Source organism: Pan paniscus, chromosome 16 (assembly GCF_029289425.2).
Source record: "Pan paniscus chromosome 16, NHGRI_mPanPan1-v2.0_pri, whole genome shotgun sequence".
In the NCBI taxonomy this organism is placed as follows: Eukaryota; Metazoa; Chordata; class Mammalia; order Primates; family Hominidae; genus Pan; species Pan paniscus.
The window spans coordinates 29,518,245-29,543,249 of record NC_073265.2 but is presented as its reverse complement, the minus strand read 5'-3'; the positions used below and the strand labels follow the sequence as shown (position 1 = coordinate 29,543,249).

The following is a 25,005-nucleotide window of genomic DNA, read 5'->3' as shown; positions in this document are numbered from 1 at the left end:
AGCCTCCACTGGGCAGTTTATTATCTTAATTCCCCATGAAGAGTGTCCTCCCTCACCCTCCATCCTGCCCTGGACCAGACCTCCAGCCGCGACAATTCTAGGGCCTGGGTGAGGGTCTTACCGTTGTTGGGGGTATGCAAAGCCCCATGGGGGGGTGACCCAGGGCAAAAGGCCAGGCCCCAGAGGGGAAGGAAGTCTTGGGTACAGCTCCCTGCCTCCCAGGCTGGGCTAAGAAGGGCGATAAGAGGAGCAGATTAGGCAAGAGGAAGTGGGCTGGGCTGAGCTGGACTGGTGCTGAACTCCCTGGGCCTGGGGCAGAGTGTGGGTCAGGCACCTGAGCAGCTGGGGCTGAGCCTGGCCAACCAGAGCAGCCATCCCTCCGCCCCAGCCCCGCTGCAGGCTGGGGTGCACAGCAGAGGCGGGCACACGGAGGAGAGCGCAGTGGAGGCAGGGGCTGGGGCTGCTCAGTGGGGGTCCAGGCCTCAGGCAGTCCCAGAGGCCCAGAGGTGGGAGTCTGGTGAGGTGGGTGAGGGGAGTGATTGCCTTGCCTCATGTGCCCCTCATTTTCTTTCTTTTTTTATTTTTTTCGAGATGAAGTCTTGCTCTGTCGCCCAGGCTGGAGTGCAGTGGGCCATCTCGGCTCATTGCAAGCTCCGCCTCCTGGGTTCATGCCATTCTCCTGCCTCAGCCTCCCGAGTAGCTGGGACTACAGGCGCCGCTGCCACGCCCAGCTAATTTTTTGCATTTTTAGTAGAGACAGGGTTTCACCGTGTTAGCCAGGATGGTCTCGATCTCCTGACCTCGTGATCCGCCCGCCTCGGCCTCCCAAAGTACTGGGATTACAGGCGTGAGCCACCGCACCCGCCCGCCCAGCAGGTGCACCTCATTTTCATGGGGGAGGAAGCATTGAGAAAGAGGAGCCGTGTGTTCAGCAAACTTTGCTTATTCAAAACACTCCATTCCAGCTGGGCCCTGTCCCCACCCCACCCCTGCCTCTACGGTGCTCCCAGCCTTTGGGGTCAGATGCCCATGCTCTGGACCCTGCCCCTGAGGAGGTCCTTTCTCCTAGTGAGCTCCCTGTGCCTTCCCTCAGTCCAGGCCTGGGCAGCAGTCTCCCCAGCTGGTCTCCATGTCGTCCTTCTCCAGCCCTCCTGGGCCAAATCTGACCAGAGACCACCACAGGGACTGAGAGGCCCTGGCTCCAAGGCGACCCGGCCTCATGACCACGTCTCCGCTGTGAGCAGCGCAGAGAAGGAAGCCCAGAGCAGGAAGTGCTGAGAGGCACAGGGTGGGGGTGGGGGTGGGGGCGGGGGCCTCCAGAAGAGGCGGGGGCTTCCTGCTTCAGCCTCCTTGGGCAGAAGCAGTGACCACAGGCCCCCATGGCAGGCAGGGCGGGTGGGAGGAGGGTGATTTACAAGGCAGATGGGCCTCTGGCTACAGCTCAGTCCTGCACTCAGCCAGGGCCACCCCAGGGGCTATAAGAGCAACTAGATTTCTGGAGCAGCTCGGGGATGGGTGCCGTTTGAGCCCAGCTTGGCTCCCCCTCCTGGCTGGCCTCCTTCCTGCCCTTCTTCTGCCTGCCTGTGTCTGCCGAGATTCTCCAAAGAGGAACGCTTGGCACCATGTCTCTGCTCAACCCTGTCCTGCTGCCCCCCAAGGTGAAGGCCTATCTGAGCCAAGGGGAGCGCTTCATCAAATGGGATGATGTAAGTGGGGCAGGGGCCTCAGCTGCTGGAGCACCAGGTGGTGGGGGCCGGGCTGCTAGGGGGCTTTGCTTGGGTGGGAGGATTGGTTTATGTCTCCTAGGATCCAGGCGCCTGTGTGGTTTGGCCAGGCAGCTGACACCACTGCTTGGATAAACAAACCTGGGATTAAGGGTGTATGTCCCCAGCTGCAGGGCTAAGCCTTGGTTCTAGGTGTGAGAAGTGGGTGAGCTGCCTGGGTGGTCACTGGAGGTAGTTTATTTGGGTCTGCATCTCTTCTCCTTCAAACCCCCAAGAGAAGAGGAGGAAAGTGCACCCCAGAGCTGAGGCAGGCTAGGAGGAGAGGTGAGCTCGTCCCCGCTCCCAGCACAGATGTCTTGCCCTTGCTCCGGCAGGGCGCTCAGACCCAGCTCCTTCACCCCCTCCACTGGGCATCATCCTGTCCAGGGAAGCCTTGCTCTCCCCTGCGCTGCTGTGGGGGCAGCCACAAAAGGCCCCTGGACCTAAGTGAGAACTAAAGGCTTCTGCTCCCAGGGAAGGAACTGATTTGACTTCTGCTACCCCTTGCTGGGCTCAGCATTGCTCCCCGATGCAGGCCTGTCAGCAAGGGAAGGGGAAGGCACTGCTGCACCCTGCAGCCCTCTCTCTGCTGTGTCTGTTCCTTCCTACACGGGGCTGCTCCCAGGCTCTGGTTCTCCTGGCCCCTGAAAATGTGACCTTAGGCCAGGGATTCTCTTAGGCTGGAGAGAACAATATGGAGATCCTCCTTCAGGGAGGGGAGGCTGCTGGGCTCGCCCAGTCTGAGAGTTAGAGTGCTGGGCTTGTCCCAGGAAGGGAAATGAAGGCTTGGTGGGGGAGGGAAGACAGCCCTTAGTGCTGACTTGTCCACCTGATGGGAGGTGGGATGAGGGGGTCTGGGTCTAGGCCCTTCGGGGCTGGGCTAGGCTAGGGGATCTCGCTGCCCATGACTATGGGTTGGGGCCCTGTGGTGAGATGCTTCCTGCTTCCCTAGGAGTGATGTGGGGTTGGTGTAGCATGGCAGTGGCATGGAGGTGACATGCCCCAGGAGCCTGTGGAATGAGGGAAGTGGCTCAGAATGAAAAGCGAAGTGGCCTCTCTCAGTTCCTCTGGGCAGTGTGTGTAACCTGACTGGGCAGAGGGTCACAGGGTGGCAGTGGAGGTCGGGGGTTGGCGGCCAGCGGAGACTGTCCTTCTTCCTAAGCTGGCACCTGTGTACCTGGCTGTTCCCTTCCCCTCTCCAAGGTAGGGCATTGGATGTTCCCTGGATCCTGACCTGCGCAAGCAAGAATGTCCCAAGCCTATCCACAGGTCCATGCTGCTGTGAGACAGGGCTCTGCTTTCAGGCTGCTTTTGGCACAGTTAGTGGATGGCATGGGTGTGCTGTGCCATGTTGAATAAGCAGAATACATAGGATGTAAGCAAATCCCAACTTTATTTCATCTCCCATGGCCTCTTTATGATATATTTGGTAGGAGAAGCTCTCCCCCTGGCCATGGAAAGAAACTCTGCAAGGCCACAAGACATTATATTTACTCTCAGGTAACACAGTCCAGTGGTCACTTTTCATCACAAAATCCAGTCCGATGTCAGAAACTGGCTATAATCAAAACTCCAACCTTTATTTACATTGACATCTTCTACCCTTCTCCTTCTAGGAATGGTTTCAGGTAGGCTGCAGGCCCCCTGGAAAGGGCCTTGGTGGGATTCCCTGCTGGTCCTGCTCAAGGCCCCTCTAGGCATGAGCTATAGGGAGGGAGGTGGGAAAGGGGTAACCAAGTTCTATTTAAACAGGTGCTGTCATAAATGGGCTCATGCTTTCTGAGCCTGGCAGAAGCTTAAAGCTGATTCTTTCTCTGGAGGACATTTTTGAGGATTCTTGGGAGACCCACCCCTTCGAATGGGAACCTCTTGCTTGAAGTCCCCCCAGCATTTCTATTTTAGGGGTCACTCACAACTATGTCTTCAGCCCCTTGTTACCACCTTCAGCTTCCTGTGGCTTTAGGCCCTTTGCCCCCACTCTCCCATGGGCCCACCCTGGACCCCAGCAAATACCCATGCATCCATTGTCCCAAGGGTGCAGGCTTGTCCGACAGGCCAGCACCCCCTGCTCTGCCTCACACAGTTAGCTCGCTGTAGTCCACTAGGTCTCCTGGGCAGGAGTCCGACCTCTGTCTGTTATGCCTACAACTTCAAGGATCACAGGGGCCTGTTGTGGGGTGGGGGGAAAGGGGAGGGAGAGCATTAGGACAAATACCTAATGCATGCGGGGCTTAAAACCTAGATGACAGGTTGACAGGTGCAGCAAACCACCATGGCACATGTATACTATGTAACAAACCTACACATTCTGCACATGTATCCCAGAACTTAAGGTAAAAAAAAAAAAAAAAAAAAAGAGATCACAAAAGCTCTCTAAGTAGAGTTGAAACCCCTCACTAGGCTTAAGGTGGGGGATCAGGCACTCCAACTCTCCCTTGGGGAGGTAAGGGAATGGAGCTCCCAACACAGCTTTCTTAAAATTGGCTTCCCCACAAAAATTTTCTCTTTTCCCTGTACTCTAACCACCTCTGATCTGAGAACATTTTTTGGATCATTCACCTTGTAAATGCTGCATTTGGTCTGTTTTAGTATGCGGCAACTATTGTGCCTTGCTGGAAACCTTAATTTTAATATCTTGTTATGTACACATACAAAGACCGTTAAACTAAAAGGTAGCCTATGTGCTCTGTCAGTGAGTGGAACAGGACTTTAGAAGGTGAGTTCATTCATTCATTTGCTCATTCAGCAAACACCACATTCAAGTGCCAAGCACCAAGCACCAAGCTCAAGGTCTAGCACAGGCTTGTTGTCCTGGAGTCCATGAGTCCCTGGGGATTTCCTAGGTGGGCTTGTAAGTCTGTGACTCACATCCCCCCGGTTACTGTAGCACATTTCAGGAAGGGTTTTCAGAAGTTGGGGGGCTTGGGTTGTCCTTGAAGTTATTTCAAGCAGAGGAGATTTGGGCACTTAGGTTTGGAGGTGGGAAGGCTTGGTATCTTTATGGGACAGTTGAATGGACAGGGTAGGAGGTGTTCATGGAGGGAAGAAGGGGCATATGGGAAGTTAGGTTGCATCTGGATTGTGCAGGGCCTTGGATGCTGGTGCGGGAGTTTGGGCTCTTGGCTCTCGCTGTGTCAATCTCTCCTGGGTGGCAGTAGGGAGTCTCGCTCCATGAGGTGAGGTAGGGGCCAAGATCCTGTTTAGGGTCTAGAGGGAGAATGTCTATTTGGGCTTTAGAGGGGAAAACCCTTCTCTTCCAGAAATGGCATCCCCAATCCTCTGTCCCTCCTGGTGCTTAGCTCTAGACAACAAAAGGAAATGCCTTCAGATTTCTGGGATGGGCACCTCCTGGGAAGATAATGAGCTCTGAAACCCCTGGCCTGGACCAGGGAGGCTTGGCCTGAGGCCTTGGAACAGAGTGCTGGCTCCTTCTCTCTGCAGGAAACTACAGTTGCCTCTCCAGTTATCCTCCGTGTGGATCCTAAGGGCTACTACTTATACTGGACGTATCAAAGTAAGGTGAGAAAACCCTTGTGTGCCATGGCCCTGGACTCCTGCTTATCATTGAGGCCAGACAGCCCCCTGGCTGCACCAAGGTGGAGGCATGGATGCTGTGGAGTACAGAATGGCCTGGAAGGGTGGCTCCAGAGGCTCCCCTGTAGGCAGGGGCTCTTTGCTCTGGAAAGGAGGATGCAGTCACTCCAACCTGTGGCTACCCAAATGTTCCATCCTTAGCATCCCTTGGGGAGAGAGAGAGACAGGCGAAAGCACTGCTGCTGAAGGCTGATGCTCTGCCTGTGGCTGTGGGTTGACTTGGGGCTCTGGGAGATGAGAGATAGGCCCCAGCCTCTGGGCAGGAGGACGGGAAGGGGAAGCTGGGAAGGGTCCAGGATGGTGGAGGAGACGCTGCAGGCTCCAGCTCCCTGCCAGGGAGGAATGGACAGAGGGAAAGGGAGGGGGATCTGCATGAATAGAGAGAACCTGGGCCATAGGAAGGGAAGGTTGGGTCCAGCTGGCCCTGGGCAGCCTGGCATCTAGAGAGAGGTGTTGGCCAAGATCTGAAGGGTGTGGAAGCTCCCTTCTCCCTATTGCTCATTCTTGACCTGGACTTTTTGTCCCACATCCCTTCTTTGCTCCCACCGGGATCCGCACCCTGCCCCCAGGAGATGGAGTTTCTGGATATCACCAGCATCCGGGATACTCGCTTTGGGAAGTTTGCCAAGATGCCCAAGGTAGGTGTGTCCAGTAGCAGCCCAGGCTCAAGCACAGCTACTAGCTCCATGGGGCAAGGGCAGGGGTCCCTGTGGGGGTGGGAAGCCTGACTTCTGAAGCACGGGGAATGGTTCCTGGGCTGGGCAGCAAGGACCGTGGCCGGAAGCCAAGGAAGGGGAGCGGCGGCTCCTGGGCTCGCCTGGGCTCTGAGCTTCATAACTGCGCACAGTGAGCTGAGATGGCAGGGATCTGGGAGGAGGGGGTCACCTCCTGCCCCTAAAGCACCCCAGCCTGTCTGGGAGGGGTGGCTTACACCCCCACCCCCGGACTAGTTTGCCTATATTTGTCTAATGCTGGTAGGAAAATTGGAGGAAGGGATTGGTGGGAAGCGGGGTTTCCTGAGACTGGGAGCTAAGAATCTATCTTCAAACAAAAGTGGCAACCAACACACACAGGACTCCCAGGCCAGCCTCCCCGCCTGCCCGCCACCTTGGCTAACCTTTTCCTCAGGGCCTCTCCTTCCCATCCCAGCCGCTGGAGTCAGGGACAGGAAGATGCTAAGGCCTGTGGTTCCTGGGATGGGGATGGGGTTCTGCCCAGTGGGCCATAGCCCAAGTGGCTGAGGGGAGGGCCAGAGAGAGCCACACTGGGCAGGGAGGGAGCACACCTCCATCCTAACCATGCCACCACGTGCTGCAGAGCCAGAAGCTCCGGGACGTCTTCAACATGGACTTTCCTGACAACAGTTTCCTGCTGAAGACACTCACGGTGGTGTCCGGCCCGGACATGGTGGACCTCACCTTCCACAACTTCGTCTCCTACAAGGAGAACGTGGGCAAGGTGTGCCAGGGAGCACTGGGCCTGGGTCTGGGCCCCTGGGATAGCCTGGACTTCCTGAGAGACACAGGCCTGGGCAGGGGTGCTCAGGAGCCTGACCACTGCTCTCTGTGGTCCTGCAGGTCTGGGCTGAGGACGTACTGGCCCTAGTCAAACATCCGCTGACGGCCAACGCCTCCCGCAGCACCTTCCTGGACAAGATGTAAGTGCCCCCTGCCTGGCCTGAGCCCTGGTGCTGAGCATGCCAGCCCTGGGCCTTGACGGGCTGCTTTCTGCCCCTAGCCTTGTGAAGCTCAAGATGCAGCTCAACTCTGAAGGGAAGATTCCGGTGAAGAAGTGAGCCCCCCAACCCCTCCCCAGGCTTCCAGGGGCTCCCCAAAGCCTTTCTTTCTCAGGCCTGACTCCTCTCTGTACCTGGTACCTTTCTCTGCCCCTTCAGCTTTTTCCAGATGTTTCCTGCTGACCGCAAGCGGGTGGAAGCTGCTCTCAGTGCCTGCCACCTCCCCAAAGGCAAAGTGAGTGGATCTGCACCCCTGCCCATCCCCCAGCATTCTTGTCCCCACCAGAAAGCAACTTGGCCAGGAATGGTGGGTGGGGGAGCAGAGGTGACATCACAGCCCCAGCCAAGAGCCTGGAGAGCCAATCAACCCTGGAGCTGCTGGTTACTGACACTAGGCACAGGGGTGGAGCCAGGGCAAGGGGGTGAGACCCTGAGCTCCAAGCAGGTTTGTCTGTATCCCCTACCCTGGGTGGTAGGGGCGCTGGGGCTGTGGTTGATGGACTGTGTTCAGGGCAGGCAGCAGAAACGGCATGCATTCCCAGTCTAGTGTTGGGAATGGGAGCTGAGCGTGAATGTTTTCAGCCTGGAGGAGCGAGATAAGGTCGGCAGTGGCAGGCGGCAGTCTGCAGGGATCTGGAAGTCTGCAGTGTGTCGAGGGAGAGGAACTGAACCAAAGGCGGAAGCTGCCAAGATGCAGACTTCTGCTCTGTACAGAAAAGCATTTTTTTCCCTGTCTTTTTAGTTAAGTAATTAATTTTTAATTACAAGTTGTAAGCAGGGTCACCCCATGAGGCAACTTATGTGAATTACAAAAAGGAGCCCTCTGGGCTGATATGGCCCTGAGCTAGGCTTCAAGCCTGGCCAATGGAGTGAATCTCAGCCCCTGTCCCTTCTTGGCCAGTGCTCTTGTGTGGGTCCCAGCCTATACCCCACGGAGTATTTTCTCCTGGTAAGAATTTGGAACGTTATAAATAAATAAAACCACGACCCCCATTGATCACCTGCCCACATGAATCCCAGGAGGAGCATTTACCCCACAGCCACAGCTCTACAGAGTTGGTGACTCCTTGATGCAGTCAGTCACAGGGATCCAAATGTGGCGTTGGGGAGAGGTAGGAATGGGCTCCTGCAGCTCCCCTACAGCCAGCAACACTTACCTGTGGTCAGCACACATCCACCCTCCCTCTCTCCTGCCGCCTGAGCTCCTCCCTTGGCTAAGTCCTCCTTATCTATCTGCTTTCCTTGTGTCTCAGTAGAGGCTACTGACCCAACTTTGCTTGGAGCTGAAGCTCCAGAGACAGGGAGGGGTTTGGGGAGATCCAGTTAGACTCTCCTGCTCAGACCCTCTGCTCCAAACTAAGACTGATGTTGGCCTTCCAGTGTGATTCTGAAAGACATTTAATGTTTTTTTTGGGGGGGGAAGGAATGCAAAGGTGGAGAATCCCTGAATACCGCAAATGTACTTTTCGTTTCTATTTCTATAGATTTGCCTATTCTGGTGGTAAAGTAAATGAAATCATAAATATATGCTTTTCGATGTCAGGCTGTATTCATTTCTCATAATGTTTTCAAGGTTTATCCATGTTGTAGCATGCATGAGTACTTCATTCCTTTTTACCACCTAATAATATTCCATTGTATGGATATACCACATTTTGTTCATCTGTTTATCAGTTGGTAGATGTTTGGGTTTTTTGTACTTTTTGGTTATGAATATTCATGTACATGATTTTGTGTGAACATGTGTAAATTCTCTTGGGTATATACCCAGGGGTGGAATTGTTGGGTCATGTGGTCACTCTATATTTAACAATTTGAGAAACTGCCAAACTGTTTTCTAAAGTGAGAGCATTGTGTAGGGATTTATTTATTTATTTTTGAGACAGAGTCTCACTCTGTTGCCCAGGCTGGAGTGCAGTGGCGTGATCTCAGTTCACTGCAACCTCTGCCTCCCAGGTTCAAGCAATTCTCCTGCCTCAGCCTCCCAAGTAGCTGGGATTACAAGCATGTGCCACCATGCTGGGCTAATTTTTGTATTTTTAGTAGAGATGGGGTTTCACCATGTTGGCCAGGCTGGTCTTGAACTCCTGACCTCAGGTGATCCACCCTCCTCGGCCTCCCAAAGTGCTGTGTGGGGTTTTAGGTTAGTCACATCCCGCTAACACTTGCGATTGTCTGTTTTTTGTTTTAGCCATCCTAGTGGGAGTGGTATCTCATTGTGGTTTTGATTTGCATGTCTCTAACTACAAATTATATTGAGCACCTTTTCTGTGTTTATTGGTCACTTATATATCTTCTTTGGAGAAATACCTGTCCAAATCCATTGTCCATCTTTCAACTGGGTTGTCTTTTTGTTGACTTATCTCTTATCGGATATCTGATTTGCAAATATTTTATCCCATTCTGTGGGTTACCTTTTCACTTTCTTGATGGTGTCCTTTGAAGCACAAAAGTTTTTAATTTTGATGACGTTTAATTTATCTTTCTTTGTCCCAGTGCTTTTGGTGTCTCCAAATATTATTATTGAATTGTCCTCCTTTCAATTCTATCAGTTTTTGTTTTATATATTATGGGGTTCTGTTGTTAGGTGCATATATGTTTATATTCAAATTGCTTCTTTTTGAATATTTGTCCTCCACTTAAAAAAGATAGCCTACTAGCCTGGCAGCAGCATCATTTCTTCTGACCTCTTTTCTACCTCATTCTGGTTATTCTTAGTTCCGATCCTGCCCCAGCCCATGGAATAGCCACTGTACAAAATCAGGGTCAGAGCAAACCAGCTAAGCATGCTCTCTGCTCAGCAACCAGGGCCTTGAGAAGTGGGTGCTTGGGTGTCCTTGAAGTTCTTCTGTCTGCCTTGAGCCCGCCTTCTGACCAGGTCCCCTTGACCAGGGCTGGGCCGAGTTTGTGGTTCTTAGCTCTGAGAAGGTGAGGGCAGGGGCAATAAGGTTACTATGCCCCTAGAATGATGCCATCAATCCTGAGGACTTCCCAGAACCTGTCTACAAGAGTTTCCTCATGAGCCTCTGTCCTCGGCCAGAAATAAATGAGATCTTCACTTCTTAGTGAGTTTCTTGGGTTGTGCTGGTCATGGGAAAAGGGTGGTGGCTAACAATCCCCTCCTCCCACCTGCCATGCCGGGAGTCAGGAGGCTTCACCGGACAAGGGGGTTGTCTAAGCCTCCAGGCCCAAGGGATATGGACCTGTGCTCTTCTCTCTGGCTTGAAGCCATGCTAAGGCCAAACCCTACATGACGAAGGAGCACCTGACCAAATTCATCAACCAGAAACAGCGGGACTCCCGGCTTAACTCCCTGCTGTTCCCGCCAGCACGGCCTGACCAGGTGCAGGGCCTCATCGACAAGTATGAGCCCAGTGGCATCAATGCACAGAGGGGTGAGGACTAAGGGAACCCCTTGTCCCCTGTGGTCCTGTCCTGCCTTGGCAGCGAGGTTGTAGCCTGACAGCTATCTCCTGTCCCCCAGGCCAGCTGTCACCTGAAGGCATGGTCTGGTTTCTCTGTGGGCCAGAGAACAGCGTGCTGGCCCAGGACAAGCTGCTGCTCCACCACGACATGACGCAGCCACTCAATCATTACTTCATCAACTCATCCCACAATACCTACCTGACAGGTGGGCCCTGATAACATCGGTGCCAACCTCTGCTTTCACAGGGGTTCCCTGCATCCTCCACAGGGGTTGCCCACATGCTGCTGGCCCTGAGAATAACACAGACCATGATGGAGTGGCAGTAGGGGGAGAGCTGGGCTGCCTTTGGGTGATGCCCTCACCTCTTCCCCATCCTCTGGCTCAGCCGGCCAGTTCTCAGGCCTCTCCTCGGCTGAGATGTACCGCCAGGTGCTGCTCTCTGGCTGCCGTTGCGTGGAGCTAGACTGCTGGAAGGGGAAACCCCCTGACGAGGAGCCCATTATCACCCATGGCTTCACCATGACCACAGACATCTTCTTCAAAGTGAGACCCTGGGCACAGAGGCTGGTGGCCGTGGCAGTAGGGAAGGGCTCTGGGCCAGAAGCTTTGAGGGGTTGGAGGGCTGAAGCTAGAGAAGATGAATGGCTGGAAGGCCTCAGACCATTGGGGACCAGCAGGGATTGGGGGCCAATGGCGGCCATCCAGTTATATGTGTGTATTGAAACTAGGCAGGGGGGAAAAGTGCTATCACGAGACAGGCAGTCGGAATGCTGACCTTCTGTTCATGGAGTCTCCTTCTCCTCCAGGAAGCAATTGAGGCTATTGCAGAAAGTGCCTTTAAGACCTCCCCCTATCCCATCATCCTGTCTTTTGAGAACCATGTGGACTCGTGCGTATCCAGGCCCATTCAGCCACATTCTCACCCAGCCCCCAGTCTCCTATCTGCAACTGTCCTCCCCACAACTGCCCCAGCCTCTAACCATTGCCTACAGCTTCTCCCACGTCTCAGTATAATCTCCCTAAGGCCCCATGTTCTCCTGCTCGAGTCCCAGCCTCCCTGACCTCCTGGCCCCTGATCTGGGTCATCAAGGGCACAAAAGGATGCATAATAGGGTTGGTGCTGAGCGGCTGAACCCTATCCCCGCTTTTGCTCCCCACAGACCCCGCCAGCAGGCTAAGATGGCTGAGTATTGCCGGACGATCTTTGGGGATATGCTGCTCACAGAGCCCCTGGAAAAGTTCCCAGTGAGTGGGCTTCGCTGTGGGACATTTGGGCCTTGGGCCTGGGAACCTGGGGCAGGGTGAGAACCAGGTTAGGGAGGGAGACACTCCCAGAGGATGCTAGGGTTCATTTGCTTAGATGCGGGTCTGGGATCCTGTCACCTTCCATGTGTCAGGCACTGGGCTGGGCTTCAGGGTATGCTAGTGACAAAGACACAGTCACTGCCCTCAGGTGTATTACCCTCTAGTGAGGAGACAGACAAGTAACCAGGCCATTACAACCCAGTGGTTGTTATGGGAGCACCTGGGGAGTTCTGATCTGGTCTTGGGGATCAGGGAAGGCTTCCTGGAGGAAGTGATGGACAGGGCTCCTAGAGTAGCCTGTTAGGTCCTCCTGGTGCAGATGGCCTTGGGCCAGGGTCCCATACTCAGGGACAGCTACAACAAGCACAAGATGAGCCGCATTTACTCCAGGGGATAAGCTGGATTTATCTCAGTGAGAATGGGGATGATGAGCAGTAGTGAGAGGCAGGTCAAGAGGAGTGGGGGAGGCCGAGGGAGCATGCCTGGTAATAAGGAGCTCAGGCTATGCCATGAAGGTGAGAAGATGGTGCTGACCTGCTCTCCACTCCATAGCTAAAACCAGGTGTCCCCCTGCCCAGCCCTGAGGACCTCAGGGGCAAGATCCTCATCAAGAACAAGAAGAACCAGTTTTCTGGCCCCACCTCCTCCAGTAAGGATACTGGTGGGGAGGCTGAGGGCAGCAGCCCACCCAGTGCCCCTGCAGGTGAGGGCACAGGTGAGTCGGGGAGGACTATGGTGGGGGGTATTAGGAGCATCTGGAACAGGAGAGGGGCTGGACCTGGAGGAGCCATGCAGGAGCCAGTGCCGACAGAGCTGTATGTGGCAGTGTGGGCTGGCGAGGAAGGGACTGAGCTGGAGGAGGAGGAGGTGGAAGAGGAAGAGGAGGAGGAGTCAGGAAACCTGGATGAAGAAGAGATTAAGAAGATGCAGTCGGATGAGGTGTGTGGGGGTAGCCCCAGGCCCCTCTGTGTCATCCTCCACCGTTAAGCCCCCTGGATGGGGGCCTTGGGCCCCATTCCTGGGCTCTGCACCATCCTCCTCTTCTTTGCCCTCCCCTCTCCTCCTTAGGGCACAGCGGGCCTGGAAGTGACGGCTTATGAGGAGATGTCCAGCCTAGTCAATTACATCCAGCCCACCAAGTTCGTCTCCTTTGAGTTCTCTGCTCGTAAGTTAGCATGAGTAACTTACGGGTGGGTAAGGAGAAGGGGGATCTCCCCCTTCCTTGGACTTGGGGCCCTGCCTATAAATATCCAGCCACGGAGTCAGGCAAAGGGCTTGCTTAAGTGGCAGTGGCTCCCAGTTTCTCTAGTGAGGAACTTGGCACCAAACAGAATGCTCTGGAGTGTGTCGGTGACAGGCTGGGCGTTATGACAGGCCACCTTGGCTGGGATGGCCTGGGGCTCCTGCAGCTGCCTGCAGGCTCTGTGGCTCCCAGGGCTGAACTGTGCTGTGGGCTGGCCCAAGCCCAGAAGCCCTGGCCGTGGGACATGAGACTTCCTGAGAGGGAGTGGAGGCAGAGAAAACCACCAGAGCATACTGCCCCTTGGCATGCTTCCCCTTTCATGCACACCCCGGCTGTTTACCTTTAATCTTCTCCGGACACAAGCACAGTACCTTGCTCTCACTCTCTGCATGTCTCATGCACGAGCACCTCTTTCTGTCTCCTCCTGTGCACAGTTGGACTTCTGTAGCACTGACTTCTCATCCCTGAACCCACAGCCTGCATCCCCACCTGGGCACACTCATGGCATGTACTACAGTTAATGTGCCCCTCTCCCCAGACGTGTTCAGCCATAGCTTACATACCTCACTCCCTGTGCACATCAAAGCATGTGTTCACATTTCATGTGTGCACAGCATGTTACTGACCCCCTAGGCTCAGCCTGCCATGTTCCCCATACCCTCTGTGCCCATCTATGGCATGTGGGTCTCACTCTCCACATCCATGGCACACACCCCACCCCTGTGCATACACACTGAGAACACCCCTCACCCCAGCAGGCACTGTGATCCATACACTTCTCCCAGAGGTTGGTCCCTAAACCTCAGGTCTCAGTGGAAATGCTGGGGTGGAGGCATCTCTATAGGCCAGAGGGAGCTGCCCCAAAGGGGAGGCCAAGACTGAGGGAGGGGACAGCCTGATAAAACTCCTCCCCTCCCTTTCTCCCCTATATAGAAAAGAACCGAAGTTATGTCATCTCGTCCTTCACAGAGCTCAAGGCATATGACCTGCTCTCCAAGGCCTCGGTGCAGTTTGTGGAGTATCCTTGAGGTTTCAGTGGCCAGGGTCCCTGGCTTGGGTGGGGAGCCAGAGGAGGGCCTGGGGACAGGGCCCCCAGGGTAAGCTGTTAGGTCCTCCTGGTGCAGATGGCCTTGGCTAGGGTCCTATACTCAGGGACAGCTACAACAAGCGCCAGATGAGCCGCATTTACCCCAAGGGAACCCGCATGGACTCCTCCAACTACATGCCCCAGATGTTCTGGAATGCTGGATGCCAGATGGTTGCCCTCAACTTCCAGACGATGGGTGAGGGCATTCCCAGGCCCCTAAGAATCCTTCCCTGGTCCCTGCGCCCCCCACCTTTACATCCTTGAGGGGTCTTTGGAACAGCCTGGGGAGTCCTGCTGTTAGTGTAGACTCTGGGAGCATGCCCAGGTGCGTGAGAATTTGGGGGTAGAAATGCATTAGCCTGTGCCCGTGTGCCTGCGCATACATGATGGATGTAAAGATGCCAGGCTGCCGGCGTGGGTTCTGGCCGCTCCACCCAGGTATGTCTGTGGGCCACCTGCCCCAGCTGCCCCAGCTCCCACCACAGGCCCTCAGCCTGGCTGTGGCTTTCCTCCTTGCTGCCTCCAGGCTGTGGACCCTGCCTAAGAGAGGAGACACCGCAAGGAACCAGACTGGGACAGGAGAAGCCCTCATCCTCACGGTCCACCCAACCTCCCCATTCACCAGACAGCAAAGGCTGGGAATGGAGGAAATGGAGACTGGGCACAGCCCCAGGGCTGGGCCTTCCTCACTGAGTGTCCTTGTCCCTCCAGACTTGCCCATGCAGCAGAACATGGCAGTGTTTGAGTTCAATGGGCAGAGCGGCTACCTCCTCAAGCATGAGTTCATGCGCCGGCCGGACAAGCAGTTCAACCCCTTCTCAGTGGACCGCATCGACGTGGTGGTGGCCACCACCCTTTCCATTACGGCAAGGCCCTGGGGCACACAAGTGGCCGGGAGGCTGAGGTCTTGAGTAGAAGGGCACAGGAGCCCACCCCTCACTCAACTCCCAACCCCCTCCCCTGATATCCTGGAAACTTCAGCCCCAGCCAGTTCCTGCAGTAGCAAGTTGCCTTGGAAACTGCCTCCTCCTCAGCACTGGAGGCTGCCACTTGGTCCCCATGGAAACCAACGGGAAGGGCTGAGGCTGGGGTGGGGGAGGGGAGGAAGAGTGGGCAGAGTGGGGCAGCTGGAGCCCCAGGTCCTGGGGGAAGGCGTTGTTCCCTCTTTGGCTAGGGAGGGAGGTGGGAAGCCCACCTCTTCCCTTCATGCTAGAAGCACCCTGGTCCTCAGAGCTTAGCTGTAACCCGTGGGCTACACAGCCTCTACTCATGGCCAGAGCTGAGTGAGGTTCTTCATAACACCCAAGAACGAATGCTTCAGCTCTAGGCAGCCAGGGGCCCCAGATGCTTGAGGAAGAGCCTGGGTGGGGATTTGATGCTGGTTTTCCTGGGCCCCTACCCCCAGGTGATCTCTGGGCAGTTCCTGTCAGAACGCAGCGTGCGCACCTATGTGGAAGTGGAGCTGTTTGGCCTTCCTGGGGACCCCAAGAGGCGCTATCGAACTAAGCTGTCACCCAGTACTAACTCCATCAATCCTGTCTGGAAGGAGGAGCCCTTTGTCTTTGAGAAGGTGGGGGCCAGGGCATGGCAGGGCAGAGTCTGTCTAGTTCTTGGCCTCTACTTACAGACAAGAGGAAGTAAACAAGGCAGCTCCTTGACCTTCCTCCTCCTCCTCTTCCCATCCCTCACCCTGGGCCCTCCTGTTTCAAGAGTGCAAAACCCAAGTTTACAGAAGTTTACTTGGTAGGCAGAGTGTGTGTGTGTATGTGTGTGTGTGTGTGTGTGTGTGAGGATTAGAGGCAGAAATGTGCACTCAGGGTTGAGGTTCCCATGGGAGTCTTTTGCCCCACTGGATACCCACTGGCAAAGCTGTCAAGGGCTGTCTGCGCCAGGCCCCCTCAGCCTTGGGCTGCAAATCCAGCCCTCCTCCCCTGTGTGGAACCAGCCATGGCATGTGCTGTGGGGATGTCTTTGTATATGGCCTAGAGTGTGCCCTCTGTCTGTCCTCACCAAATCTGGTGACACTCACCATGTTCTCACACTGATGCTGAGACTTCTGGAGCCAGGGAGGGGGTCAGCTTGGCTCCTCTCTCCCCTCCCAGCCTGTCATGTCCCCAACTCTCCCCAGATCTTGATGCCTGAGCTGGCCTCCCTCAGAGTGGCTGTGATGGAGGAAGGCAACAAGTTTCTTGGACACCGCATCATCCCCATCAATGCCCTAAATTCTGGTAAGGAGTGGGGTCCTTCACTGTTCCAAGATGAGCAGCAGGAGCCTGTGCACAGGGTGGGGCAGCTTCTGGGAGGGGGCCTGGAGTGAGGCCTTACCTAAGCCCTCACATTGTAAGGAGTAGGGCAGAACAGTACCTCTCCAGGAACCTAAGAGAGGCGGGAACTCTGCCCACCTAACAGAATTGCTGTAATTTTCTGAAACGGCTGGGGCAGTTTCTCAAGTAGCTGACACTTATGGGCATTTAAAATTTGCTAAGGGCTTATAAGACATTCTCACTTCATCCTCACAATAACCACATGAGTAGACACTCATCCCCTCTTCATAGATGAGTAAAGTCTCAGAGAGTTAAAGTAACCTGGCTGAAGTCACACAGCCAGGATGGTGCAGTGCCAGACTCAGACCCTTGGGTCCTAGGCTGTGTGTGCACAGCGCTGGCAGGAACGGGCTTTGGCTCACTGCCTACCCTGTCCTGTCTGACAGGGTACCACCACCTGTGCCTGCACAGTGAGAGCAACATGCCCCTCACCATGCCTGCGCTCTTCATATTCCTGGAGATGAAGGACTACATACCTGGTGCTTGGGCAGGTAGGAGCCCATGGCATGCCAGGAGCCTCAGGGTGTCTGTTCCCCCTTCCTTCCCATCAAGCCAGCTTCCAGAGTTGGGGTGGGATCCAGATGGGGCATCCTGGAGTGGGTGAGGACAGGGGAGACTTCCAGCCACATCTCCATATACACTATGTTGTAATGTCCTGTGCACCCACCCAGATCTCACTGTGGCCCTCGCCAACCCCATTAAGTTCTTCAGTGCCCATGACACGAAGTCTGTGAAGCTCAAGGAGGCCATGGGAGGTCTGCCTGAGGTCTGTGTTGCCTGCACTGCTGCCAGGGGCTCACCAGAGATCAGCCCTATTTATGGGAGAGGCTGGGGAGAGGGCCGAGTCCCAGGCTCGGGGAGAGAGGGCTGTCAAGCCACCTTCCTGAACTGCTCTCCCTACACAGAAGCCCTTCCCACTGGCGAGTCCAGTTGCCAGCCAGGTCAATGGGGCGTTGGCCCCAACGAGCAATGGGTCACCAGGTATGAGCTTCGGTCCGCACACCTACCGGGGGCACCTCCACCTCTGCACCCACAGGCACTTCCCTTTAAAAAATTTCACCTAGGGAAAGTGCAGGGCAGGGGGCACATACTGCGACTCCCAGGGGGCGGTGTGGAGGAGGCGAACGGAGCCAAGGGGCCCCCCAGAGCACCTGCCAGCCCAGCCCGTGGCTCTTGCAGCAGCCAGGGCCGGGGCCAGGGAAGAGGCTATGAAAGAAGCTGCGGGTAAGGCCTGCTGAGCCCAGTGATCTCGGGGATGAGCCTGGGGCGGGTCCGGGGCTCCTTGGGGGTTGGACGGGCAGGACGGCCTGGCCGGTGTTGCGCCTCACCCGGGCCTCCGCAGAGCCGCGGACCGCCAGCCTGGAGGAGCTCCGGGAGCTAAAGGGCGTGGTGAAGCTGCAGCGGCGGCACGGGAAGGAGCTGCGAGAGTTGGAGCGGCGCGGAGCGCGGCGCTGGGAGGAGCTGCTGCAGCGGGGCGCGGAGCAGCTGGCGGAGCTCGGGCCACCGGGCGTGGGGGGTGTCGGGGCCTGCAAGCTCGGTCCCGGCAAGGGCTCTCGCAAGAAGAGGTAAGGCCCGTGGCGGTGCCCTGCCCTCTGCAGCGCGGGCGGCGCAGGATCTCAGGGCCTGTCCCCACGTGGCCTCCCCAGGAGCCTGCCCCGCGAGGAGAGCGCCGGAGCCGCGCCGGGCGAGGGCCCTGAGGGCGTGGACGGGCGCGTGCGGGAGCTGAAAGACAGGCTGGAGCTGGAGCTGCTGCGGCAGGGCGAGGAGCAGTACGAGTGCGTTCTGAAGCGCAAGGAGCAGCACGCGGCCGAGGTGGCCGGGAGGGGCGGGGCGACAACCCCACCAGCCCCACCGACCCCACCCCCCACGGACCCCATCCGCCCCTCTCACCGACCCAACCCCCTCACCGACTCCCCTCCACCGACCCCCCCTCCCCCCGCACTCCCTCTGAACAACAAAGGGCTTCTCGCCAAGCTTACTTCCTCTCCCTGAAGCAAATCTCCAAAATGATGGAGCTGGCCAGAGAGAAACAGGCGGCAGAGCTGAAGGCCCTGAAGGAGACGTCGGAGAAGTACGACTGCCTCCCTCCCACACCTGCCTCGCCTCCCAGCAAGGGCTCAGCCGCACAAAACAGCTCCTTCATGCCTGTCTCTCTGCAGCGACACCAAAGAGATGAAGAAAAAGCTGGAGACAAAGAGACTGGAGCGGATCCAGGGCATGACCAAAGTCACCACAGACAAGATGGCCCAGGAGAGGTGAGCCCTGGAGGGGAGGCCCAGGGCTGGGCAGACCCCACTTCAGGTGGAAAGGGGCCTCTCTACAAATGGATCCTGACTTACTTCCCAAAGATGCACCTGTCCCCTGGCTCTCCAAAAAGCGGATCCCACCTGTCACCTTTGATCAGAGTGTCCTCCTCAGACAAAACACGGAGGCCAACACTACATGGGCAGAGCTCTGGAGGCAGCCAAGCCTGCAGGGAGGGAGCTGAGGCCTTGAGATTGTAGCCTGTCCACTGTGGTGGCACTGTTTCCCACGGAAGGACAGTGTGTTTTGATGGCGAAATGGTTCCCTCAGAGGGCCCCAGGACTCCCAGTGGCCCCTACATACTCCTTGGGTCCCCACACCTGCCCCCAGCTGGTTCCTGCCCTATGCTGGATTTCTCATTTGCCTACATCCTGCGTAGGCTTCATGTTACCCTACTCTCCCTAGGGGTTTTCTCCCTTTTCTAAAACTCCAATTACACCAACAGGTTGAAGAGAGAGATTAACAACTCCCACATCCAGGAAGTAGTGCAGGTGATCAAGCAGGTGTGTAAGGGCTGTGTCCTTCCTAAACACACACACACATACTCTCTCTCTCTCTCTTCACAAGTAGGAAGGGGTGGCCCCAGGCCCTGACTTTGCCCTTAGGAGATGCACTGCCTAGCGCTGTCCATGCAGCTGGGGTGGCAGGGGACATCCTGGGGTTCTGGCCTGTGTATGGAGGTTGGGGTACCAGCCTGAAGGGATCTGTCTCTGGCCAGTTCTCATGTGTGGAAATGATATGGGCTAACTGGCCCATATCAGGGCCAGGGGAGGCTGGGACTGGCGAGGGTCAGGGGATGAAGAGGGAGTGAGGAAGCTTCCTGAGGTGCCAAGGAATAATGGACCTGAAGCTCCCCTAGGGATCATTAACCACAGAACACAGCTGCCACCTACTGGGTCCTGACCTGTGCCAGGCACTCTGCCAGGTGCCTCACATGAGCTGTCTCGTATAATCTTTTACAGTCCAGTGAGACAGGTGCTGCTATCCTTATCTTACAAATTTTAAAAACTACTTAAATGTTAAGGAATTTGCCCAAAGTCTTACAACTAGTTAGCTGGGATTACAGCTGGATTCTGACCCAGCTTGCCCGTCTGTGTTGTCCTGATTCTCTGCCATCCACTCCCACCCAGATGACGGAGAACTTGGAGAGGCACCAGGAGAAGCTGGAGGAGAAGCAGGCGGCTTGCCTGGAACAGATACGGGAGATGGAAAAGCAGGTAACAGGTTCACTACTGGGGCCCCCAGCAGAACTGAATGGGTTCCGGGTTGTAAAGGGGCCTTGCCCCAGGGAGCTGCCAGTGAGAGGGTAGGGGAAGGGGGCCATCATCCTTCACTGTGGGGTCCCGAGGCCCTTTCAAATGAGGCAGCTCTGCAGATCTCTGCCTGGTTAGGATCCCCTTTCTTGAGAGGCTCCTGATGGGCTCTACCACTCCCCCACCCTGCCTCTCACCCCAGTCTCCTGGGAGCTCCGAACATGGATATTGGGCATCTCCTTTTCCCACTGTCCAGGGAGCGAGGGTGGCCAGTGGGCCCCTCCTGAGCCAGGCAGGGGTCCTTGCTGTCTCCACAGTTCCAGAAGGAGGCGCTGGCAGAGTACGAGGCCAGGATGAAGGGTCTGGAGGCAGAGGTGAAGGAGTCGGTGAGGGCCTGCCTCAGGACCTGCTTTCCCTCTGAGGCCAAGGACAAGCCTGAGAGGGCCTGCGAGTGCCCCCCAGAGCTGTGTGAGCAGGACCCACTCATAGCAAAGGCAGATGCCCAGGAGAGCCGCCTCTGATGCCCCCATCCCACTGGGACATTTAGCAAGGAGGTTCAGCCCCTTCTCTGGGATGTGGTTCTATTCCCCCAGGAAAAAGGAGCCCCAGCCTTCTGAGGCTGTGGGAACCTGTGGCTGCCTTGGACGCTGCAGCCCCCTCCTCAACGGCCAGGCCAGAGTCTGAGACAGGACCCAGGCACCCTCACGGCAGGGCCTCTCTGGGGCCTAGAAGTCTTCTCAAGCTGACTTCCTACCTCCCCCCCATCTCTAGATAAGTGTCATATATTTGTTGAGGGCAAAAGACTATGGACTGGAAGGCAGAAAGTGGGATCCTGGCCCCATTCTGCCTTTCCTATTGAGCAACCAGCTCTGGGCTCAGTTTCCTCACCTGGAGGGTTGGACCCACTCACCTCCACTCTAGCCCCGAACCCTCCTGCCCCAGGCTTCCAGGCCCCATCAGGCCTGCCCTGAGTTGGCCTTGTCCACTCCTTGAGGCAGAGCCTGGCACTACCTCACAGCTCCCTGGGGACGGCCACTCCCTGGCTGAGGGCCCTCCCCTCCCCTCTGCCTGTCCGGAACGGGAGGCTGAAATGGAAAAGCTGCCTTGGCCCTGCTTGGCTGAGTCACAAGGGGCAGTGGCCTCTTGGGTGCTGTTCCACCCTGAACCTGGCTCACCCCTCTTCCTAGGCCTGGGGGCAGGCAGTTCCTAGCATGTACCCCTCTCAGGCTGCCTGCCTGACAAGGTCAGCATCATTTGCTCTCCTGAATTTATGAGGTTTATTTATTTTTCTCTTTCCTACTCCTATTAAAGAACCTCGTCCCAGTGTTTCCTGCTTAAGCCTGGTCTCTATTCTACAGGTAGAAAATGGGGGCAGGGTAGTGGAGTGCCCCTGAAATGAAACGGGCTGGGGAAAAAAAAATCTCTTGGGAGCTGAACCCAGGGTGAGGTCCTTTCCAGAGTCCAGTGAAATGGCCCTGCCTCTGGACTTGAAGAGGATTCATTTCCCCTTCTGCTGGCCCTGATGCCACAATCACTGGAAAATTATGTCACCCCCTCTTCGCCCCCACACAGATGTGGCCCTTCATTGTCTCCACTCTTGGGGTTGGAGCAGAAGAGCTGAGTACAAAGATGTCCCCTATTTTAGGGGGAATTCCAAACTTTTAGGCAATCTAGGCCCCTTTAGGAAGACAGAGTGGTTGGATGCTCAGGACCCTATGGCAGCTATGGTTGACCTCAAAACTTGCTGTGGAGGGGCTTGTGGGCAGCCACTCACTGCACCGATGACATGATCCCAAATCCCAAATAGGGACAGGCACTGGCTTAGGAGAGGCAGAGGGGGATTGATTCTGGGAAGAGGTTGTTTTCTTATTAGAGAGTTACAGCAGATGCCATTAGCTATGAGCACCTGTTCCTTTGGAAAGTAAACAGGTCCTCTTGCCCCCACCCTGCCATCCCATCCCTCTGGGAGTCTGACCTCTGGGATTCTACCAGGCCCTGGCTGTAGGGTGAGGTGAGGGGGCCTGATCATTTACTGGGCTAAGGCCTAGCATTGATCAGCCTGCTCCCTACATCATTACAGACTGGATACACTGGGGCAGACCACCTATACCCCAGGGTGGTGCCCTATGTTCAACCCTTCTGCCAGGCACTGGGCTGTAAAGGTGAGGATTCGGGCCTAGAGGAACTCACTGACCCAGGCATGTGCACGTAAGCCAGAGCCACAGCCCAGTGGAGCCCACTGGGCAGCCCCCAGATTTTGCTGATGACTGTACAGGAGAAGGAAAAGCTGCCTTCCCCTCACCTCTGGGCCAGGTCACGCAGAGTCTCTGGGCTCCCAGTCTGGAGCTGGATAGCCCAGGAATGGGGAAGGCGATGCAATCCTGCCCCTGGAGAGGCCTCTGCATAGCAGACTGGGGCCTTCCCATGTGGCCAGGCCTGGATACCTGCCTCCCTGCTTTCCTCCCAAAAAGGCAAGGTGTCCCTTAGGCAAATGCCATCTCTGGGTCCTGGAGATGAATTAGTCTCTGGCTGCAGGGGATGTATAGAGGAAGAGTTGACGCCTTCCCTTGGGGTACTGGGGCAGGTGAAGGACACCTGGGTTCCATCACTGCTGTGTATCTATGGGACTGGGGCAAGGCTCCCTTCACCCATCATGCCTCAGTTTCACCTTTTGCACAAAGAGAAGGGTCCCTACCCCTTTCCCAATTCCATTGCTGACTCAGACTTGAGTCCCCTGCTGACTCACCCCGCCCTCTGCATCCCCTGAGCAGCCCTCTGGATCTCCCAGACACATGCCACCAGGCCCAACCCTGCCAAGCTGGTGCAACGTGACAGCGTGAGGGGGCTGGTGACACTTGAGGAAAGAAGGGGCCTGGGAGGGAGGCAGTTGCAGACAGAGTGGCAGACCACACTGAGGGATCTTGGGGAGGGAGCCCTTCTGCCAGCCTGGGGCCTGCTGGGAGGACAGGCCCAGCAGGTGGGACAGGAGGGGAGAGGAGGGGAGGTGAGTATGACGTGCCTGCCTGCCCCCTGCCTGCCTGGGCTCCATCTCCTGTCAGCCTTCAGCTCCCTAAGCGACAGCTTCTAATTCCGGCTGTTGGTGCCTCTGTGCTCTGCAGCAAAGTCTCAGCTTTTTTTCAGCTTTGCTGTTTCTTTTCTGTTCAGAACATACTGAGCCCATAGGGAAGTCAGAGCAAAGGCTCCAGGGCTCGAGACCTGGCACCACCACCCCCTTCCTGCCATGGGAACCACCTGCTCCTTCCAAAGGGTACCCAGCACAGCACTTTCTGCCCCAACTCTTCTTCCCTGGAACTGTCTCAATCCACCACGGGGGAACAGGAACAGAAATGAAGCTCAGTTGTCTCAGGGAGGAGGGGCTCTTCAGGACCAAGAAAGTGCCCATTCTGGGTTTCTGCTGCTTCTCTCCTCCACCTGGGGGGGTGTGAGTCATGGCTTGTCAGGCTGGTGGGCCACACACAGGTTCCAGGGGTACACCCTCCTCTGACCTTGGAAATAGAAGGGAAGAAAGCAATTTCCCTCACAGTGCTGAAAAGAGAAGTTGAGTCATAAAGGGAAGAAAAGCCTTTCTTCTGCTGAGTAAAGGAGAGCATTCCTGCCCAGTTACTGGGGGTGGAGAGTCTCTATCCATTTCTGGGGGCCACCCCAGAAGGGGGCCCTAGCTCTGGGGCGGGAGCAGCTTTGAGGGCTGCACTCTAAATAACTATGCAGCTCTAGAAAACAAAACAAAACAAAAGAAAAAAATGAAATAACTATGCAGCTCTTTCCCTAACACTTTCTAACTTGTTCTTGTGTAAAGCAGGCAGGGCTGGTATTTATCAGTCTCATTTTGCAGCTGAGAATATGCAGGCTTGGAGCCACACTGCTAGTAAATGCCTTCAAGCTGGGACTTAACGCTGATGTCAGATCTGTGGCCTTTTCATGACACCAGGAAAGAAAATTGGCAGATCCCTGACCAAAGGCTTAACAAATGCAAAAAGAGAAAAGGGGGGCTTCGTAGTGGATGCAGGTACACATCACATGCTCCTCACGTGACAGAGGGGAGTGGGAGCCTCTGCTCCATGGCCTGGGCGCCAAATTCAAGGTGGACATCCCCGGAGCCTGGGAGCTGGAGAGAGGCAAGGGGTTCAGGGTGCAGGGCCATGAGCCCACTTTGCCACGCCTATCTATGCCCAGTACCTTTCCCCAGGCATCTCCTACTCCAAAGCATCTGCTCAGACTGAGAACACCATCATTCTTCCCTTATTTCCTGTCTCTGATAGGAAGGGACCCCTTAAAGCAGCCCTCAATAGTGTCCCCTGAAGGTTTATCCTGCTTCCAAGCCTTTGCCTCCAGAACCCGTCTGGAATTACTTCCTTTTTTTTTTTTTTTTTTGACGGAGTCTCACTCTGTCTCCAGGCTGGAGTGCAGTGGCGTGATCTCGGCTCACTGCAACCTCCGCCTCCCAGGTTCAAGCAATTCTCCGGCGTCAGCCTCCCAAGTAGCAGGGACTACAGGCGCGTGCCACCGCGCCCAGCTAATTTTTGTATTTTTAGTAGAGACGGGGTTTCACCATGTTGGCCAGGATGGTCTCGATCCCTTGATCTCGTGATCCGCCCGCCTCGGCCTCCCAAAGTGCTGGGATTACAGGCGTGAGCCACTGCACCCGGCCTGGGATTCCTTCCTTCTTTCTTTTGCAGCCAGATCCCGCACATCCTTGAAGTCCTATCTTTAAAAGGCCCGAGAGCCCTCTCCTCCCCACAACTCCATCTTTTCATCCAAGGACTGTGTTGGTACGTATTTAGCAGAAGAATTCAGCCCTCAGGTGACAACGTCCATTTTTTAAGTCGCAGTGTTGTCTTAAGAGGGGGAACGTCTCGCACCCAGAACCGAGCTTCTGTCTCTCTCTTACCCGCTGCCGGCAACAAAATGTGCGGCTCATGAAAAGTCTCAGTAAATTCTGCAGCTGATAA

The 25,005-nt window shown here is 55.9% G+C and overlaps 2 protein-coding genes across 25 annotated transcripts in view; one reads left to right on the top strand and one right to left on the bottom strand.

The window, feature by feature from the left end:
• The window catches only part of INAFM2 (InaF motif containing 2), a 36,006-nt gene extending 17,425 nt beyond the window's left edge, over positions 1–18,581 (bottom strand). The window contains exons 1-2 of one of the 2 annotated variants that reach the window (XM_063596541.1): positions 18,458–18,581; positions 16,955–17,069 (exon numbers count right to left, since the gene is read on the bottom strand). The gene's annotated coding sequence lies outside the window, so the exon portion shown is untranslated. Of the gene's footprint in view, positions 1–16,954; positions 17,070–17,806; positions 17,952–18,457 lie in introns of those variants that run through there. The other variant, XM_063596540.1, reaches the window with a different exon arrangement.
• PLCB2 (phospholipase C beta 2) lies at positions 1,357–25,005 on the top strand. Of its 23 annotated transcripts, none has more exons than XM_008951966.5 (32): positions 1,357–1,706; positions 5,205–5,282; positions 5,927–5,995; positions 6,675–6,815; positions 6,935–7,014; positions 7,095–7,148; positions 7,252–7,327; positions 10,057–10,157; positions 10,321–10,487; positions 10,577–10,723; positions 10,905–11,062; positions 11,326–11,408; positions 11,680–11,764; positions 12,377–12,527; positions 12,651–12,763; positions 12,893–12,989; positions 14,001–14,085; positions 14,226–14,350; positions 14,866–15,020; positions 15,560–15,724; positions 16,283–16,382; positions 16,865–16,969; positions 17,150–17,244; positions 17,384–17,459; positions 17,658–17,702; positions 17,821–18,043; positions 18,125–18,290; positions 18,473–18,549; positions 18,638–18,733; positions 19,228–19,285; positions 19,913–19,999; positions 20,353–21,361. In XM_008951966.5, exons 1-32 carry the CDS (start codon positions 1,623–1,625, stop codon positions 20,554–20,556), a joined length of 3,546 nt encoding a protein of 1,181 aa, XP_008950214.4. In that variant the 5' UTR covers positions 1,357–1,622; the 3' UTR covers positions 20,557–21,361. The 23 variants fall into 23 exon arrangements, 18 of the variants coding, with proteins under 18 accessions (XP_008950214.4, XP_003826613.4, XP_003826614.4 ...); XM_003826565.6 differs by having other exon boundaries at positions 12,377–12,539; XM_034938519.3 differs by having other exon boundaries at positions 1,370–1,706; positions 12,377–12,539; positions 17,661–17,702.